The sequence below is a fragment of the Aulostomus chinensis genome, chromosome 16, assembly GCF_037954235.1.
Source record: "Aulostomus chinensis isolate RoL2024-O1b breed Wild chromosome 16, RoL_Achi_v1.0, whole genome shotgun sequence".
NCBI lineage: Eukaryota > Metazoa > Chordata > Actinopteri > Syngnathiformes > Aulostomidae > Aulostomus > Aulostomus chinensis.
In genome coordinates, this window is record NC_141335.1 from 8,219,344 (window position 1) to 8,239,098 (window position 19,755).

The window sequence follows — 19,755 nt, forward strand, 5'->3', positions numbered from 1 at the left end:
TAAATATATTTATAATAATAGTTTAAAGGGAATCCAGTATAGGCTGAAATGTCCAGGCCATACAGGCCTGCAGGCAGGGAAAGGCTGATGCCTTCAACTTTATTTTTTCAGTCCACTTTCAAAACAATAATTAGAAAAGAAAATAGTGGGCAGTGACACAGTTCTCAGATTTTCTTTTCTTATAGGCTTTATGTGGTCATGTGAGAGCTCGGATTTTATCCCGGTCAAACTGTAGCATCATAAAAAAAAATGTGATTGCACCCATTCTCATAACCCCTGGTCAGGAAGACAAGTCAGTGACGCCAAGGAGATCTGATTTGAAGAAAGGAAAGTGGAGAGATGAAAGGAGAGCAGAGAGAGAGAGAGAGAGAGAATGGGGGAGGGAGAACAGACCAGAGGTCACGCTGGTTCACACTCAACACACCAGCAAAATTCTTAAGGAACTTTGATGCTTTTCCCATAGCTGAGGTCTGCTGCCAGGAAGGGTCTTAGAGAGAAAAGATTTAGGCTCTGTAATCCCCTTCTGCCTGGAAAAAAATAAAAAAAAAATCAAATGAACAAGGGGAACTACAGTTAATTGTACTGTTCTCGCTTTGGCATTGCAGTGAAATGTTGTCCCAGACCAGTTTCAACCAGGTGGAGGATGGTGTGTGAAACAACTCAGGGAGGGTGGTGGGTGGTGGGTGTGGGGCTTGCAGAGCAGCTCTGACACACTTCTGACTAACACAAGTGTGCTGCTGAATTTCAGTTGTGTGCACATGAAAAATATGCCTGAGAAATAGCGTTTTCTATCCTGCAGCCAGACTATGATCAAGAAAAAGAAGACGAAAAGAAACAAACACTGGCTCTGTGTGTGTGGGGGCTGGTGTATGTTTGAACCAAACAAAATAATGAGCCTTCTTTGTTTGTTTTTTTCCATCGTAAAGGTGACCTAAATAATTATTTGTCTACATCTAATCTGTCTGAAATTCTAGATTTACCAGTAATCTCACATTTCCTAAACTTAATAGCAGCCAGAGAACTACTGACACTGCTGCTAAGCACATTTTGGAATTATCAGACTTGAAGTCTTGAGCGTCCCCTCGAGAGCATCCAGTAACTTTTTTTTCGGGAGATTCGTCAGCATCTTCTAACTCTGCTAATCAGAGAGATCGAAATTCTGAACAACCCTGATATTTGGAGATATCTTTAAAAAAATGTAGCCAGTTTTATTACCAAGCCCCAGGAATAGCGGAACCCTTTCTTTATTTTCCATAAATGTGATGAATGCTTCGGCTGTTATTTGAATTAAATGCCGGCGGGACATCTTTAGATCATGTGAGAATTAAGGTGGCAAGTAAGAAATATCCTCTAATTTTATAATCTAGTCCCACTGAGTCTCTTACGTGTGCGCTGGCTCTCGTTCCAGTGCTCATCGTAGTGAACACTAGTGAACAGAAGTACACTCAGCATTCCCAGCTGAATCGCTGACATATCTCTTCTTTTCCTCCAACACTTTTATGACACCGGAGAAGCAGAATGCCTGCTGTTCTTTTCCGTAAGAGTTTTAGCAGGTGTAAACATACGGAGCCACCCCGCAGTCTGGATAAATCTCTCTGGGTTCACAAGTGAAAGGTCACTTCAGCACCCAGCATGGCCGGCCTGAGGCTCCGGTCCAGATTCCTGCTTGGATTAGTTCATGTTGCTGGTTTCAGCAGGAAGACAGAACACAGGACCACAGTAGAAAAACACAGGATATACTTCAATTATATGGAGACTCTCGACTCTCAGTATTCCTGTGTCACTTTCAAGATGAGGTTTTGGTTCTGATGAAGTTGACACGACTGACCTGGTTGAGACCCAGGAGGATCACACAGGTCCTGGTCCTGGTCTGCCCCCCCCCCCCCCCCACAGCTTATTACACCCACATCATAATGGTTTATGATGTTAGATGATACTGGAATGCTTGATATGTGATATACACTGGTCTCCAGCCAGTCAAAACCAGTCACAACCGTGTCAACCAGGACACTGAAGTCAGATACTGATACTGAATCAACCGTCAATGGGCCAGTGTGTGTAAGAGCTGTATAACAAACAACTCTGTGCTCTGAATTTATACTTGCTGAGTTACAGGACATAACATGGATACTGTACTTAATTTTTGTTTTTTTTACTTACTTCAACTACCTTCATTTAACACAAATATCAGTACTTTCTACTACTTGGCATTTTATCTTATTTTATTGCATACGAGCAAGGCTATTGTTTTTCCATCATCATGAACCTTCAGAACAAAGGCAGTTTGGAACCAAAACGATTGGGATGACACACGACACGGTCATGGCGGCGCCGTCAAATGTGGAATTGTATACTGTAATTGCGATGTGATTGGTAAAATTAATTCACTCTTGCATCGCTATTCTTAATCATTTTCATTGAATTATTTTTAGAGTCGACATTTAACACCGCACCTGCCTGTGTTTGAAAATTGCAGAAAACCAAACACTGATTTTGATTGTGTTTTGATTGTACAGCACTGGAACACTGTGTTCATCCGTGGACGTCGCACACCAGTCGTATATTTAAGCCGTCACTTTAAGTCTTGATGAGACGTGAGGCGTGTTCTCATCCTGGTATTTCGGGTTCCGTTACTGACACTGACGACACATTTCAATATTGGAATGAATCTGTTATTCTAATTTTGAATGTTTTTATAGTCGTTGAATTGCGACTTGAACACATTTCAAAACCAGTTATTTTTGCCAGCTATGCTGAACAGATGACGAACATATATTCTACCTTCCCAGATCAGGAGTGTGAGCTTTCATGGTATTGATTTATTTAAAAGGCACAAATAATGACAAAAAAAAAAAAGAAAAAAAAAAAAAAGAATTCCAACAACTACTGCAGGGGGTTTGATGTGATGTCATGAGTTCCACAAGAAAAATACACAAGCTAATTACATGAGAAGACCGTCCTGAACCTGAAGAGCTGCTGGAACCTTCCAACTCTGGTCAGGAATATAGGGCACTGATCATGGAGGACATCCACCGCCATCAGCAACAGTTTGACCACTTCTCATAATTCTCACATTACAAATAGAGAATGCCTTCCATTGAATTGACAATTAAAAAACAAAAGTTGTCATCTCAAGAGCTTTAATCATACATAGAAATTTAGTCAACAGTACCATTCATTTAGAATGTCTTAGCAGTATGTATATTTAGTGTAAAGAGCATAATGTGTTTTTTCCTTTTTTTTTTTTTTTTTGGATGAGGAATATCCATAAGGATGATAGAAGCTTTCAGAAATACACCAGAGAGAGAAGAGCAAAGAAGAGACTGAGTACATGACTAAGTTGTAACACCTCAGACTACATTTTCACACCTCAAAAGGCGACATTGATCTGTGGTTTATGTACCAGTGTCCAGTCCCCCATGATGATTTTTTTTTTAAACCCCTGTTTCACTTTTAACTGAAGAGCAGCAGAGCTGTTAATATTTTCATGAACTAAAATAAGAGTGGCGCAAACTCTGTTTGATCAATGCCCTAAAACGGATACTCCTAGCAGACTTCTATGACACTTGTTGCAGACTGTATCGTTCCTGCACCTTCTTGGGGTGGGGGTAAACTGTTTAAATGGCCTCAAAGACAAAGGGAGAGTGTGTGTGTGTGTGTGTGTGTGTGTGTGTGTGTGTGCGAGAGAGCTGGAGTGGAGGACATTCCTGCAATCGAGTGTCATATTATAGGCATGAAAGGAATCAACCACATCCATCTATCTATTCATCCGTTTCTCCAGCCGTACATCCATCAACAGTTCCAAACATCCAACCGATCAGAGAACACCACCATGACACATACTGTATGTGCTGTTTGTGCTATCTTAGAAGCGCCACAACAATTCCAACCAGCTAAAGTCCCAAGCAAAAGAAAACAAAACAAAAACAAAAAAAACCAACAAAAAAAATATATAACATGTACAAGACAGAGGGTGGAACAGATAATGGGCTTACAAATCCCAGAAGTGATTATTTTTCAGTACATCCATTCCTTTTAAGAGTAGTTGAGTAACGCCACGCGTGGGTTTGGCAGGCGACTGGCTCACTGAGGGTGCATCGCCGTTGTTTCTCTCCCCTCTAGAAAAAAAACTTTTTAAGCTGCTTCTGAGAGCTTCTTCCAGAGCTGTTAATGATGGAAGCTGCTGTTGCGGTAGCATCGTGGCATTCAGTGGGCGCGCCCATGCGCTGAGACAGAGACTGTGTGTGGCGTTAAGGCTGGGAGGGAGGCTGCTGTGCTGCTGCTGCTGCTGCTGCTGCTGCTGCGTGCTGCGACATAGCTGCCGGGGAGGACATGGACTGGACCATGGGCTGGGCTGGTGGGGGGAGCGGAGGCTGAGCCTGCAGGGCCCCCGAGTGTGTGTTGGGGGAGGGCGGGGGCGTCGGACGTTTGAACTTGTCGGGGCTGGTGCTTCTTCTTGGGGAGGGCCTCTGAGAGAGAGAGAGAGAGAGAGAGAGAGAGAGAGAGAGAGGGAGAGGGAGAGGGAGAGCGAGAGAGAGAAAGAGCGAGAGAGAGGAGTAAATACACAAATAAATGGGGGGTGGACAACATCTCCAGTAGACAATGAAGTTAATTTGGCCAAAGGCCCGCAAAGATTCTGTCGTGTCATTTTCCAAAAGACTTTTAACTGCTGCAATATATTCAAAATTGTTTAAAGAGTTAAAAAAATAAATCATGAATCTTTCACATACTGGCTCCTACACTCCCCTTAGCCACTGACCTCAACCTCCCAACTACAGTTCAAGTCAGGAAAAGAGACAAGACAAAATGGGTTAGTGAAAATGTAATCTGTCTGAGGTTCTGCTCTCTCAGATGGAATCATTTCTGTTTATTTCCTGAGTGGACTGAGACATGATGAGGAGATGTAGAGTCCACATGCAACAAGGGAACACAGATGCAGACAGAGAGGGAGGAGAACCCTAGACAGACGCAACAGCACAAAACCGCTGGTTTTAGTATGGAAATAATTAGCTGCACTGAAAAAAACCTGAAAGTGTAGTGTTGAGAGGATACAGGTTTATAGGTTTAGGCTTTAAACAAGAACGTCAGGAGTTCTAGTCCAAAGTTTTAACACTGACAACTGTAAAGATTCTGATCATGCTGGGGTGTTTCCCTGAAGCCATTAACCGACTCCTGGAACAGCGAGACAGTTCCTTTAACAAGTGACAGGAAAAACAATAACAAAAAACATAAACAGCCATCTCTCTTATATCTCCAGTTTATGAAAAAGAAGCTCAGATTGGAATCAGAATCAAATTTTACACTACAATAACAACCACCACACCAAATGTCTGGCTGTGGAGGAGGAGTGGGTGGATGTTACTCACTGCTACAGCGTGGGAGGAGCTTCCGTGGACATGCAGGGCAGGGGTGTTGTAGTGGGAAATGGCAGCTCTGGACAGCGTGGCTGGAGGGGTGAAGCCCACTGTGTGGCTGCCATATGAGAGACCTGAGAGACAGAGGGAGCACAAAGCTGCACATCGGCACTTTTGTACAAAATCCTGAGTGTCAAGGATTGTTTAACAGCTGCATTTCCAGGATGCCGCATCATCAAATCCATCCACTTCTCTGCACGTGTTCCAGACTGGTAATGACAGCTGAGCAGACAGTAAAATATGCATGTCGCCCCCCCCCCCCCCCCAAGTTGAAAAATAACCTCAAACTCAAATAACCTTTTATGTTGTCTGAAGGTGAAGTTCAGGTTTATTTTCTTAATGGATGGAATACAGTCTCTATGGAATTCTGGGTCCTTTTACTTCCTGTACATACTAAAAATCAGGAAATCCCACTGGTGGAGTGGTTCATTTTACGCCACGCCTACAAAGAGAATGCCAGCTAAGAGGCCAGTGTATTGGACCTAAGGACCTCTCAAGGAAGAGTTGCAGATTATAACCCCTTGATGCAACCAGACAAGAACCTTCAGTACCCTGCAACACCAGTTTTCTTTCCATTTTCTGATTGATTTCTACCTGAAAGCTAAAAAAATGCTCGTGATGAGGTCAAGTGTATATTCTTGTCGCCGAGCTGTGTGAAACACGTAACACAACACACAAGAAAATCCCTCTGATTCCTCATTAGCCTGCTATTGTCTAGTCACATGTGGTGCATCAGTGCTTGCACATTTGTTTAGGAGTCGCGACTATAGCTTCTGAAGGACCCTGTGTGAAAAGATTCCACTGACCTGGAATACACCTGTGATGTTAGGAAACATTCAACCCTCAATAACTTGCCTTAAACGCCAACTGCAGACATTCAAAACATTTTGTTTCTCTTCTTCTGTTTCAAAGAATTCCCAAACCCACGATGACAAATGGATGCAACATGTACTCGAGCTTTATCGCCGCGCGAACCTCGAGTGGCCGTCTGGTATGTTGCTGCTTTTAACGTTCATATTTGACAGCTTTAGTTTACCAAGTTCAACTTCTAGAGTAACCATTTCATTTTTTAAAAACTCTCATTTGTGTTTGTGTACAACAGCTCAATAGCTCACCTGATAATAAACTGAACTGTTCCATAAAATTTGCTTTCTTATAGTGCGCATAAAAACAACCGTGTTATGTAAGCCTGACTTTACGATACTCCTGACTTCAAAGGTTGCAGATGCTGCCGGATATATGATGAACAAGATCAACAAGTTTGATGTGACTGGAGACAATATGACAGGCAGCCATGTATTATTTCACTGGTGTAATCTACACTCAAGATTTATGGGTATCACTGACCTTTTTATACATGTCTTTGTCCCTGATGTGACACCAGATACAATGGATTTTAATATGCTTGCTAACAAAGATAAAACTTGTTTTGCAAAGGACAAATATTAACTGGCATCAAATGTTCTCTGTACTGATTACAGGGGCCACTTTTCTTTGACACAATACAACTTGTTGACTGTTTTGTCATCTTGACGGTGGCCGTTTTGAATATACCTACCAGGTGATATGGGTCGGCTGGAGCTGGGAGAGGGGGTGTAGGGGATGGGGCTGGACACGGTCCTTGCTCGCAAGCCTTGTGCAGACATCTCATTAAAGTACCTGAGGAGATAAGATCGGTTCATGAAAAGTCAGTTCTCCGCTCGTGTTGCTAAACAAGGCTATAAATTCACACTTGTGTCGGTTTTATATGCTACAACATGAGGAAGGGCTAGACAAACATTCCCTTCAGAATGCAGCCTCAAATGATCAAATATCAATATCTGAAACTACTTGGAAGGTACGCATGAGACAAAATGATGACGCTGATATCCCATTTATATTTTTGAGTGGGATTTTTAAATTGTTTTTGCTAAAGTGTCCCATCACGAGTCCCTATCCCCCTACCTCTCGTCATCCATCTCCAGACTTGACTCGCTCTCAGACAGCTGTCTGCACAGGGCCTCCCGGCGCTCCATTTCTCTCTGAAGCTTTCTCTGCAGCCTGATGTTCTCCTCCCTCATGTGTCGTTCCTCCTCAATGTACTGAGCACGCTTCTCTGTGTCTGAGAACAAACAAATAACAACGAATGAAATCAGTTGTTGCTTTCAACCTCTCATCCTGGTAACAGTATATAAAAATGAACAACCTGATGACACTGTGGTATTGTTGTGGGAACCTTAATATGAACGGCTTTGACAAAGAACTGTGGATGGAGTCCTTCAAACATCCAATTATTTGTGGGCTTGACGTCAATAAAATCAAGTGTTTTTTTGATATTCAATCCTGTCATCACTCAGCTGCTCAGTACATGTAGTAAAAGCTGGACTGAGAACGCCCCCTACTGGCAAAAACAAGACATGAGCAGAATCATCGTAGGTAGGGCTCTGATTCAATTAGATTTACCACCAGTGCCTTATTCACCCTTTTATTTTCATCAAGTTCCACAGTGGTTTCTATGTAACTTTCTACATAACTCTTAAAATTGAGTGAATTTGCAGAAAATATTCACACCCTAGCGAAGTGGTTCTGAATGAAAATCTCTGTTGCCAACATGCACACAAGTACAGATAACGTGGTGAACTGAACTGGATTTCCCCTCCTTGCACGACAAAGCTTCTCAGTTATGCTCTCCTCCATAACTTTCTGCGAGTTAAGAAAAAAATGAGATGAAGTCAAGGTAACTGCAGGTGGGACTGGTCTTAACATAAATACTAGGCAGAAATCCAGAGAGGCTACAGACAGCTTTCATTTTTAGTTTATTCATATTTTGCTACAGATGAGGCAGTAGACAATATCGCCTTTCTATATGTTTATGCTTGTTGGGTGCGCAGTTCTTTTTTTGACCTCTGTTAAACTTTTCACCTGGGTCACTGCAGCCTCTCTGAATGTGTTTGTGTGTCAAAGGCACTGAGCTGGAAAGCAGCGTGACTGTGGAGGACACCTACAGCACAGTTTTCTCTTCACTGCGCTTAGAGGCTCAAAAATAAAATATGCTTGGGCGCTGTCGGCAAACCCAGGTTCTCATATAGTGCATCCACCATGTTTTGTATCACAGTTGATCATTTAAAATATTTATCTTCAACCCCGTTTTCGGCAGGGCTGATATCTTATGTCCGGCGTCCGCATCATGATCATGACATATTGTTCTTGACTGCAACAGGAGCACAAGTCAATCACCATGAGCATCTTTCAATGCACCAACCAGGGCATATCTTAAAATATCTGGTACCATCTTGGAACCGCAGTAACATCTGAGCTGTTACACAATTCACAAGGCCCCTAAATGTTTTATGCTTGCGCTGCATGTGGTCATTAATCTGTGTCTCTGGTTTCTGGAGCGCAACTTTCTACATCAACGGAAACAACATCGAGTAAACCTCGTCTTCGAGAGAGATGGAGAGGAAAAGGTTTACTCCTGATGATAACGGACGTTCTTCAAGCCTTGTGGACCACTGTGGTGTTTCCACTTCCTCTTAAGTGTCTTTAGGTGTAAAGTGACTGCAGAATTACAAGAACCACACGAGGCTCTCAACTGTCCCAGAACAAGGCAGGGAAAGTATCCAGTTCTAGCTTGTCCTGCGCAGCTGATGTGAGGATCAGTTTTACCAATCACATCCCTCAGCGCTACTCCTGCTCCCTCCGATCACATCCCCCACCCCCCTTTGGATCATGTGACAGTTTGACAGGCCACTTACGCTGCAGCTCAGTGGTGCGCAGGCTTTTTTTAAGCCTCTCCACCTCATTCTTCAAGAAGCGGATATGCCGCATCATGTTCTCCGGTGAGTCTATCTCCATGGAAACGTCTCTTGGGGAGGGAGGAGCTGACACAGGCTGGTCTAACTTCTCCTGGAGGATTCTAGTTTAGGAAACAAACATCACTCAACGACAGACACGAAGGCATGATGACTTTGAACCTGGAAAAGGCTGTGCAGGCAATACTAAAAAAGAAAAACTATCTTTAGACTAATTAAAGATATAAATCAGGCCATGAAATTGAAAGTAATTTACTCTTAGTGTAATCAGAAAGATTCTCTTGGTTGATTAGTGGCATTTCTGTTCTGCAGAATTGTTGACACTGACTCACTTGTCAAGAGTGACAAAGTGTTTCATCAATTATGCCGAACTTGTCTTCTTGTCAACGCTCATCTCTAAAATATGGGCTAGACTTATTCATCATGACAGCCCGATAATTTACTAACAGACAAAACTTGACAATATTCTGGGTTTTTGGGCTGAAGTTATAATTGCAAATGTCATAAACAATGGAAAAGTGTCACAGTTAAACAAGCAGCTTTAATATTCTTAACTAGTGCAGAAACTATTGGCTGCTTTATTGGGTACTGAAGAGATTTCTTGTAACATGTACGAGGACTTTTCTACAACCACTGAATCAAGTCTCACTAAAAGCAGATTGTAAGAAATGGTTTGGGGAGACTAACATCATTAAATACCTTTTCTCAGCCTCCAGTTTGTCCATTCGTTTCCAGAGTCTGTTGACGAGGGCTTCTTGTTCCTGCTCTAATGTGTTCTCAAGGTCGATTTTCTCCCGCCTCAACTGGAGAATTTTTCAAAAAGAAAAAAAAAGGGGGAAAAAAAGTCATGTCAGAATGAATTCACAGGACACTGCACACAGAGTACATGGCACTGCAAAACCAAGGTCTTTGTCCAGATAATCTTCTCTTTCAGAGAAATACAATCTCAGCATGTCTTCTCGTGAGAAAGACACAGGGAGAGGAAAAACAGCAAAGCATAATTGTCTATCAAGAATTCCAAATGATACAAATGACTGTAAAGCCAATCCTGAAATTCTGTTATCAATGATGATGATGATGATGATGGTGTTTTTTTGTTGCCGTTGTTTTGTTTGGCTGCTGGCAAAAGAAACAGAATGGTGTAACAAGTTGTAATTTATTTGGTTGTAGAGTTTTGTAATATAGAAAAGTCTTAAAAATGAACATGAATACGAATCGTGATAAAATTGTAAACAAATCTCCCAAAAAAGTGATACGGTTTGTCACCACATCATCCACCCTAAGTGTTAACAGTAGAAATGTTATGGAGAAGTTGGCATGTCAGTATTTTGGGTGCTTTTTTTTTTTTTTTTAACATCTTTCCTTAGCGCTAATTTTAGCATGTGGCTGGCTTGTTTCTTGTACCATTTAGTGACAATTTAGCTCTGATGCAACGTGTCACCACGCTGAAGGAGAATGGACAGAGTCATCTGAACGGGGTGGTACCGATAGTGTAGAAAATGATTATTAGCGCTCTAAAATGTGAGGGGAAAAAAAGTTATGTTTTTGAAAAATCTGCTCACAAGTGAGCACCAACAATGGATGCGTGTCCACTGGAAAAGTTCCATCATTAGTGAATGGAAATGTTATGGAGTGACTCCAACATACAGGATTCACTCGGCCAAAAACAAAAATGCTCTTCCCAGAAACTGTGTAGTGGGCAGAATTAAGGATGGAGAAATGTTGGCATCACACACTTTCACAATAACTGAACATGAGGGATGTGTTGCGGGTGCTGAAATGTTCTTGTTCTACCGCAATAACCATACCTGTTCCAAAGTTAGCTGCTTGGAGATGGTTTCATTCTCCATCTTCTTGATCTTTTTCATGAGCTTGTTAACCTGGAACTCTTGCTCTTGCTCTAAGTGCTGCTCCAACTCTGCCTTCTCATGCTGGAGCTGGGATGGAAAAGGGGCAGGCCAGTGCACGGACAGGGGAAAGAAAAAGGGAGGTGGATTGAATGAGAGAGATGAGAGGAACAAGAGCACAAGAGGAAACACATGGTGAGTCACAAAAATAACTATGTGATGGTCACACTGAAACACAAGCATCACCAAATTTAGCTTACTCACAGAGAATACAAAAACAGGAAGTGTATATTATAGTTTTAACAGATTCGTGGTTTAACTTCCCGGAGAAATACACAGAGTAAAATAATGATTTGGCAACCATAGTATCCCCTTTTGGCAGCTAACCAATACAAAGAAAGGGTGCGGCTCAGCACTGATTCAAAGTGGGACGGCTGTGTGATGGATTATATAAGTGATTAGTCATTATGGGGAAAGTGATGCAAAATAATTTATAGGAAAAGACTGGTGAGGGAAAGTAACCATTTCCATTATGCTGCAACACTGTTTTATCTTACAATGACTACCATCGCACAGAATGTGGAAAACGGAGTGAATAACAAGCTGGAGGAGAGTCATTAGAGTCACTGAGTAGCTCGAATCCACAGTGAAGTCATCTTGAGCCATTCAACGCTTCAGGCAAGTACCAATACAGTTGACGATAATGCACTAGCTGCAGCAGAGGCATGTACACATGGGATCGTGCGCGGAGGCACACAGAAAATTGACACTGAAACAGGCCCAACAACATCCCAACTAATCAACCAAATACTTGGCAAAAGAGAGGACTTAATGAACCCCTCTTTGCCGCAGGCTGTTAATGAAACTGCTCTAGATAAACATAACTAACCTGCTATAAACAACTTCAACCAGTGGATAAGAACTGGTAGTGGATGTTATGAGAAAGGAGACAAACATTTAGATAAATTCATGACAACAAAGACCGTGGTTGTGCGACACACATCCAACCCCTCACCTCAAAGAGCCGATCATCAGCTAAGGTGTGAAACACGTCATACCCACCACAGTTGAGGATCACGACATGTCAGCTGGAGATGACATTTTAGCACACAAGTATGATGGCGTATTGTGAAGTATGGATACGTGTTAATACATTAGCAAGGGACTTGTTCAACTGCCGTGGTGCGATTAAAGTGTTCCGTCAAAGCACCCTGGAAGAAGGTGGCATGGTGAGACCCCGTGTCCGAGGAGTAGATGACTACCGTGGCACCACAGAAGCATTCTCAACCTTCTTTCGGGGCGGTCGCTAAGCATTTAAAACTGTTTGACGTTTGAGTGCTACTCCTAGATATTCTATGTCTCACGACCATTGTTAGTGCTGTTCCTCGACCATTAAGAGTCGAGCCTTGTACGCCAAAAATAACTTTCCAGGGGTATTACCAAAACTACTGCTGTGTGGCGAGACTTGCCTAAAGGACTTTGCTGGTATTTTCCTATCTTGTACCCATCACTCACTTGCATGAGTTTCCTTGACAGTTCATTGGTAAGAAATTCTTCCTCCTTTTCATAGTTGACTGCCAATGTTTCCTTCTCCTTTTGGAGGGCTTGGATCTTCTTAAACAATGTGTTGCTGATAAATTCTTCCTCCTGTTCTGCTCTTGCTTGCTGCAACAAAAGAGAAATACAAAGAAACACCAGTGAATTAGCGTCATCGTTGTACTACGTAAGCCTTGGATTTTCACATTTGCCCGAGCGATGGTGATGTGCCCTTGATGAACGCAGCAGTTTCAACATATACACACATAAGAGGATCAACCAAAATCTGCTGCAGTGAGTCTGTCATCCAAAAAAAAGGATGCAGGTTTACCCTGATGGTTCAATAAGTCACTGCGCTTAAGGGTGGCTGGGGAAGGGTGAAAGCAGGGGGCAGTGAGGAAATGTGCTACAACAGCTATTACTTACAGTGTTATACCAGCTACCCGTTACAGCGGGATGATATGGCTGTCCTTCAGAGCAGCACTCTCAAATTCTCCACCCTTCATTGACCTCAAAGGTAAATTGTGTTTCTGACGCTAGCGGAATTTGTCAGCTATTCAAGAACAACGAGAAGGACAAAAGAAATCAAACATTTAGTTGGCTTCACTCACTCACTCCCAGAGGGTGCACAGGGTGCAGCGTGGCTCACTTGCCAACATATGAGCCTGGCATTTAGCTAGCTCGCTAGGTTTGGCCTACATACTTCCCGTCTAGCCAGGAGATCGGTTACACATTTTATGAGGCTGAGTTTGATTGAGCGAGCTTGGGGACATATGACGCATCGTTCCGTGCCAACGCTGCTACTAAATTATTAATTTACTGTTAATTAATACCCCATTATAGGACATTACGTGGTGACAATGTTAGGCTGTAGGTAACTTAATCAGCTGTCCAAATGGCTAGCACCGATACAGTAACATGGGTCGTGAGGTGCCCACCTGATTTGTAACGCCTTGTAATTTGACGTTAGCCCTTGAGCTAAAGGTTAGCCAAGATTAGTCATGCAAAACAAAACAAAGCAAAGCAAAGTAGCTGACTATCGATGCCCATCCACCTTGCAAACCCAAGGCTAAGTTAGCAACGTAGCCACCTTGCTAATGTTAGCAGATCTAGCAAAACATAAGAGTGCTGAGTTCAAACACAAATATAACATCACTGTAACGTGTTACATTTACCAACATCACCTTTTTAGCACTAAACAAATACCATTACCTATAGCTACCTGACTGTCAAACGCAATAAAACAACTGGCGTGGAGCTAACGTCTAGCTAGACCGCTAGTAGCTAGGGCTACTCACAATGGTGACGCTAGCTTTGCGAAGGTCCCGATTCTCCTCCTGCAGGGCTTTGCACTTGAGTTTGAACGTTTCCAGCTCAATTTTAAGAACTTTATTCTCTTGTTGTAACGAGGCCAATCGGTTCGTCAGTTCCTCCAAACGAAACTGTGAAATAACTATGCTCGGTTTCCCCGAATTTGAAGCGGAGGACGACATCGGGGTTGCCGAGCTGCTCCCAGCTCCGTCGGTGTCGCTCTCGCTTGCGCTATCCGCCATGGCCGTGCGACAGTGTGGAGACTGGAAGACGACGGCAGCTGCAGCGTTTGAGGAGCGCAGACAGCAGAACAGTACACGGTGTGACCTTGCTCACGCGTGTCGGCATAGCGCCACCATCCGGATGTCTCCAGTACCGCCCCACGAATCCCTCACAAGGGAAATTTAGGGCTGGGCTGCCAACCAGGTACAGTCTGCAACTGATGCAAGACCTCTGTCCATAAATCACTGTAGCCTCCACTGGCCCTGCATCTACACCCTCGCCAAGATTGGCCCGAGTGAGACTGTGCACTGCAGGGAAAACATAGCAAACTGAGACCAAAGATCACCCCCTCTCCGTGTAAGATAAAACGTAATCTTACAGACAAGGTTGCTACTCCCAGACTCCAGAGATACAGGACACCTTGTCACTATTTCATGACTTTAACAAGCAATTAGTTCCAAATTACTTTGTGTGACTGTCTATCTGTTTTAAATTGTGCTTTTCAAAACATACTGGGAATTCCCTGAGGACCTCAGGGAATTCAGCCTATATGCAGTTTTAATGGAAGGAACCGTTTTCTGACATCATGTTTGCCTTGGGTCCTGATTTAATTGGGCACACTGTCTCAGGGTGGAGGGTTCAGTATTGGTAGAATGTTTTAAGACTACCATATTAAATTGTCGTGCTCCGTTAAACAAGTTAAAACGGTATGATATGCAGTCAGAGTGTGTGTGTGTGTGTGTGTGTGGGGGGGGGGGGGCATGTTAAAGCATTATTAGGCTGATTCAAGTGCATCCAGGCACTGCAGATGCCCCGATAGGCAACATAACAATCAGTTCTACTCTTATAAACTGGATTTATCTGTAGGTTTTACAATTTTATTATACTAGGGAAGTTATAAAAATTTTAAAAGAATTGCATAGAATGTCCTCTCATCGTGAGCTATGCAGTACAAGATACCTGTAGGTAATAATTCATCATATTCAGAGTATAAAACATGGATTAACATGGATTAAGGATTCCATGCGTATGTCAGACAGTTTTTTTTTTTTTTTAAGTTTTTAAGGTTCAGGTGTTCTTTTTTCACTGTCACTTTCATTGCTGTTTTTGGTCATTCTTTTTCTAATTATCTAAACTGTCAAGGTGCGGTACTGAGATGCCATAATGATGTTTCCCAGCACACTATTGTGGAATGTTAACGCGAGCCTGGTTCCCACACCAAATTAGGCTGCGGAGGAGAAAGTGGAAATCTCTAAGAAAATTCTCTCCATTTTCAATTTCACCGTCAAAAATGATCTCGCAGATTTTGTCAATTTTTTTTTGTCACATCAGACTGGAAAGGTACACAAAGGGCCAGTCGTCACCATGCAGCAGACGTAATATAATTATATCATCTGAGGATTGGATGATGTAATCCTTTGCCTGTCTGCTTCTGCACTCCAAGAGGATGGATGAGCTCACACAGCCTGGATACGTGCCTTCGAGGATCTGACCTCCAAAGTAAAGCCTTTATTCATTGTTGTTGTTGTTTTTTTAATAGAAAGAATCAAATAGTTTGTTAATAAAATGATGTATGTCATTTCACTTCCGGATAAGCAAGTGTGACTCCACCAACTTAATCGCTACAAAATCAAACAGGGGGTGAACCATTGAAGGCAAGACTGGTTAGGATTTCTGTTATACTGTTATATCTTTTCCATCGAATCATGTGTTATGAAAAAAAACAAAATAAAAGAGGAGCAATAGGAAATTCTTGCCGCTTGCCCTCAAAAGGAAGTCCAAGAATAAATAAGCAGCTCTGGAGGTTTGCGGTCGGTTCGAAGGGGGAAAGAAGCCCATGACTCCATAACTTTGGTTAAATAACTAAAAAAAAAACCAAAAAAACCTGCTGAGAATTTAATCACTGAACAATATTACACCGAGACACAGAAACCAGAAAAGAAACAACTCTATTGCGAAATCAATGCATTTTTATTTATTTATTTTTAGGTAGATTTTTTTTTTTTTAAAGACGTCTGAAACATTTGTGGTGGCATCATTGCTGCTATAGCCTCTAAAAGACCTTGAATAACCAAAGTGCTAGAATAGTTACATTTCAATGGCTTCACTCTGTTAGTAAGAATTGTACATCAAAAAATCTGCTCAGGTGAAAACACATATCAAACAAAATTGACAAAATTGATAGTTCAACCATATCAAAGGATCATCTACCCCCTGATTGAAATAGTAGAATAAGGGGATTTGTACAGCACCCTTCCTGACTTCCTTTGTCCTGGCCCCAAACCCCCCCCACCCCGAAAAAACAAAAAAATATATAGTTGTCATGTCCTTTATAAGACATCAGCATACTGAGCTGTCGCACCAGTAGAACACCACATTTGAACTACATGGTCATCTAATGAAAACCAATACAAAGATAATTCCTAATGTAATGTAAAGTAAAATTTGCCAATGAGCTAGTGAAAACATTTCTATTCGACACTGCATATACAGACTCCCAAGCCTAAAAATATCACACAGTTTCAGAGTTAAACACAATTTATTTAATGCTTAAATAATTGTTTTTGAACCATCCAGTGTTTTTGTCGTACAATATGCTATTCAGAGCTACAATCAAATAATGTCTTTATGTATCCTTAATGTGAGTAAGGTTGTTTTTTGTTGTTTTGTTTTTCTTTTAAATTAAGGAAATACTTCACCAAAAAATTCAAAATGAAATGCCCCAGTTTTCCTTTAATACCACAGCAGCCATTAGAAAACAAAATGGACACACTGCTAAAATGATTACAAACAGTCTAACAGTGTACAGAGACTCCTACACCTTATAGCCAATACACACAATACAGTTATAATTTTACAGCGAGCCGGCCTACTAGCATTTACATTCAAATTATTTCTTTCTTGTAGCAGGAGCTGCCCTCCAGTTTTACACAGACGGACGAGACGTGACACCCTCGAGAACCTATAGAACCGTTATTCACCGCCACCCCGCAACGTGATAAATGCTTTCATGATTTCAATTCAAAATATAAAATCGGTGACAAATGTTAAGGGCTGAACGTGAACACAGATAAAGGGTTTTATTTGTCATTTGAATACAGTGTTTTGCAAACTTGTAAAAATTGTACTTAAAATAATGTCAACAGCATGCATGAAAATATGAGTACTCTGAAAGGCTGCTTTTTGCAGGATTAGATCCATTCCCACTTTGGGAATTACTGAAATTTGATTTTCTGGAAATTTCCTCAGTTAAAATCAAACCTTTTTTTCATGTACAAACATTATACCTGCTCTAATAATTAATTATACAAGAACCTGTGTTACACTCAAATCTTTAAAAGTGGAACTGCTTCAGTAAATGTGCACTTGAAAAGGTCACTCTCTTCAGTGCATACTCAACCTGTAACCTGTTTTAATTATTATACACATTGTATTTCTATATACACAAAAAAGCCTTTGTTTTAGTTTTAAAAAGAAAAAAAAAATCCCCAAACAATTCATATCTTGACAACAATGGGATCAAGAAAAACTATAAGGCGAGTGTTGAAGTTGGTTTGAAGTGTTCCATTAGATTTGTGTGTGTTTTTGTGTCTACTTCATACTTTCTACCCACCCATGAGGATTGTGCCGTCTTCGGTCACAGTTGCACCTGTGTGGTTATCAGTTTTGGAGTCTTTGTCGTCTTCACAACATGCTCTCACAAAACACCAGTGGACCGATGGCACGTGGTATTTTCACGCAAAAAACCAGGAAGCAAGAATCATCGTCCACGGGTCCACAGTCAGAAAGTGAGAACCTCCTGGGTCCTTTGATTGACAGGGAGTGAGTTTTTCATGCTCATGCGTAGGTCAGATGGGTTGACTCCTCCTCCTCCTCCTCCTCCTCACGTGAAAAAAAATCAGTTATTTGAAGCAGTCAGATGTGGGACTGGACCCTGAAGTCCTCACACTGGAACGCTCCAGTCCTCTGTGGCACTCGCTCCCTCGGAAACATCTCTTATGTTCCCCGTACGTCTGGAAGACACACGTTGAAGCGTATTAAATCTTTGCGAATGGCAACAACGCCTGATGCTCAGTGGAATTACGGTGACCTCTGTTACCATAGAAACTCCTTTGGGTTGCCATATCATTTCTGAGTCAGTTTTTGTACAGATGGAAGGATTCCCTGCAAATGTAACATAAGGGTGAACAGCAGTGGGGATTAACAGTCTGGCTGGTGGGATAACGGACTCTTTTTGGATGCAACGATGCCGTTGTGAGTCACGGATTTAGTGGACAATAACCGGCATGGAGGGTATCAGTGGGGCAAATTAATGCTGAGTCGTGTTCCCTATTCACAAACACTCATGTGAACATGGAGGGCACAAATGTTGCCAGAGGATAACCAAGCTCAGACGCCAGTCAGCCTTTTGTACTTTTGGATGGCATCTGACAGAGGTATATTTGGGGTGGGATGTATTAAAGAATACTTTGACATCTGGGGAAATACTTTCTTGATGACAGTTAAGATGAGAGGATGGATACCACATAAAAGCAACATAAAAGTAGTTTTCGTTTGTGAACATTATGTTTGATTGTCACAGCATTTGTAACCCTATGCAATGATTCAAAATCCAGGAGAAAAACTCATTCCTGCAACTGTATTGTTCCACTGTTTAAATCCTCCTCAAGCAATGTGTTTGCATTAGTATTGTGAGTCTAAACTTGCATTAAAGGAATAACTTAATCATATGTGCAAGTGTGTGTATTTTCAAGTCAAGAAAGCAAAAAGTAAGGGAATGAGCACATTATCTGAAATGTTCCTTTTAATGAAGTATGCCCTCTCCAGGCGCGAATGAATACGGAGTAGAATACAGAGTGCAACTAGTGTTAAGTACAGGTACGAATAAATTGAAGCGTTAGCTCCAGCTGCAATAGTACTGCCTGTACAGTACTTCAGGGAGGAGGGCGACGTAGTAGAGTATAGCAATCCCGAAAAAGACGCGGACAATAAGAGGAGAACAATGATGGCGTTGAGAGAGAAGGACAGAGAGCAGCTTTACCTGGCAGGAAACAACCTTCCCTATGAGTGGTGCTTCTTATCTCCAGACCTTCTCTCCTCCTTCCGTCTGCTATTCCTTGACCCTTCTTCTTGCTAGAAAACACAAAAACAAGCAGAAGTACCAGTTGAGACGTTGTATTTCTTTTTCATCTTATCTGTCACCCTCGCAAGCGGACATAAAGGAAAAAGAAACTCCATACGTAGAGAAATCTGAAACTAGTAAATGTTAGTGGTAGCTTTTATATTCTTTTTGTTAAGTAGGGCCAAAAAAACACACAGCAACCACACACCTGCAAGTAGAAAAACAGCGCAGTTAATACAAAGAGTTAGAAACAAAAGAGACTGATTGTATTTTCACAGCAAAGTCACGACACTCATTAGTCATCCGGCTGACTAAGCTAAACACTTCAAAATGAGTTGAAAATATCAGCCGAGTTTGCTGCGGCGGACCATTAAAACCACACAGTCACATATGTGAGCGTAGTCAGCATCCTCTTTGTTATGAAAACACAAAGGACACCATGCAGTCCAAAACACAACGTGCAAGGTTGCATCTCCAATAGCAGCATTAATGTGTTTTTGTAGTTTTGCCCA

General features: G+C 41.9%; 2 protein-coding genes across 36 annotated transcripts in view; both read right to left on the reverse strand.

The window, feature by feature from the left end:
* Nucleotides 1-3,208: 3,208 nt before the first annotated feature.
* Nucleotides 3,209-14,271, reverse strand: LOC147247361 (coiled-coil domain-containing protein 6-like). The gene is made up of 9 exons (XM_086179983.1): nucleotides 13,887-14,271; nucleotides 12,568-12,717; nucleotides 11,014-11,142; nucleotides 9,905-10,008; nucleotides 9,149-9,309; nucleotides 7,359-7,515; nucleotides 6,973-7,073; nucleotides 5,367-5,488; nucleotides 3,209-4,469 (listed from the first exon to the last, which is right to left on the reverse strand). Exons 1-9 carry the CDS (start codon nucleotides 14,139-14,141, stop codon nucleotides 4,251-4,253), a joined length of 1,398 nt encoding a protein of 465 aa, XP_086036109.1. The 5' UTR covers nucleotides 14,142-14,271; the 3' UTR covers nucleotides 3,209-4,250.
* A 1,628-nt stretch (nucleotides 14,272-15,899) lies between these two features.
* The window catches only part of LOC147247362 (ankyrin-3-like), a 94,435-nt gene continuing 90,579 nt past the window's right edge, over nucleotides 15,900-19,755 (reverse strand). For 18 of the 35 annotated variants that reach the window (XM_086180064.1, XM_086180072.1, XM_086180068.1 and 15 more), the window contains 2 exons: nucleotides 19,163-19,254; nucleotides 16,089-18,134 (listed from right to left, as the gene is read on the reverse strand). In XM_086180064.1, coding sequence (XP_086036190.1) covers nucleotides 19,183-19,254 — 72 coding nt within the window. In that variant the 3' untranslated portion in view covers nucleotides 16,089-18,134; nucleotides 19,163-19,182. Of the gene's footprint in view, nucleotides 18,135-18,220; nucleotides 18,286-19,162; nucleotides 19,255-19,755 lie in introns of all 35 variants that reach the window. The other 17 variants (XM_086180074.1, XM_086180063.1, XM_086180061.1 and 14 more) reach the window with 7 other exon arrangements.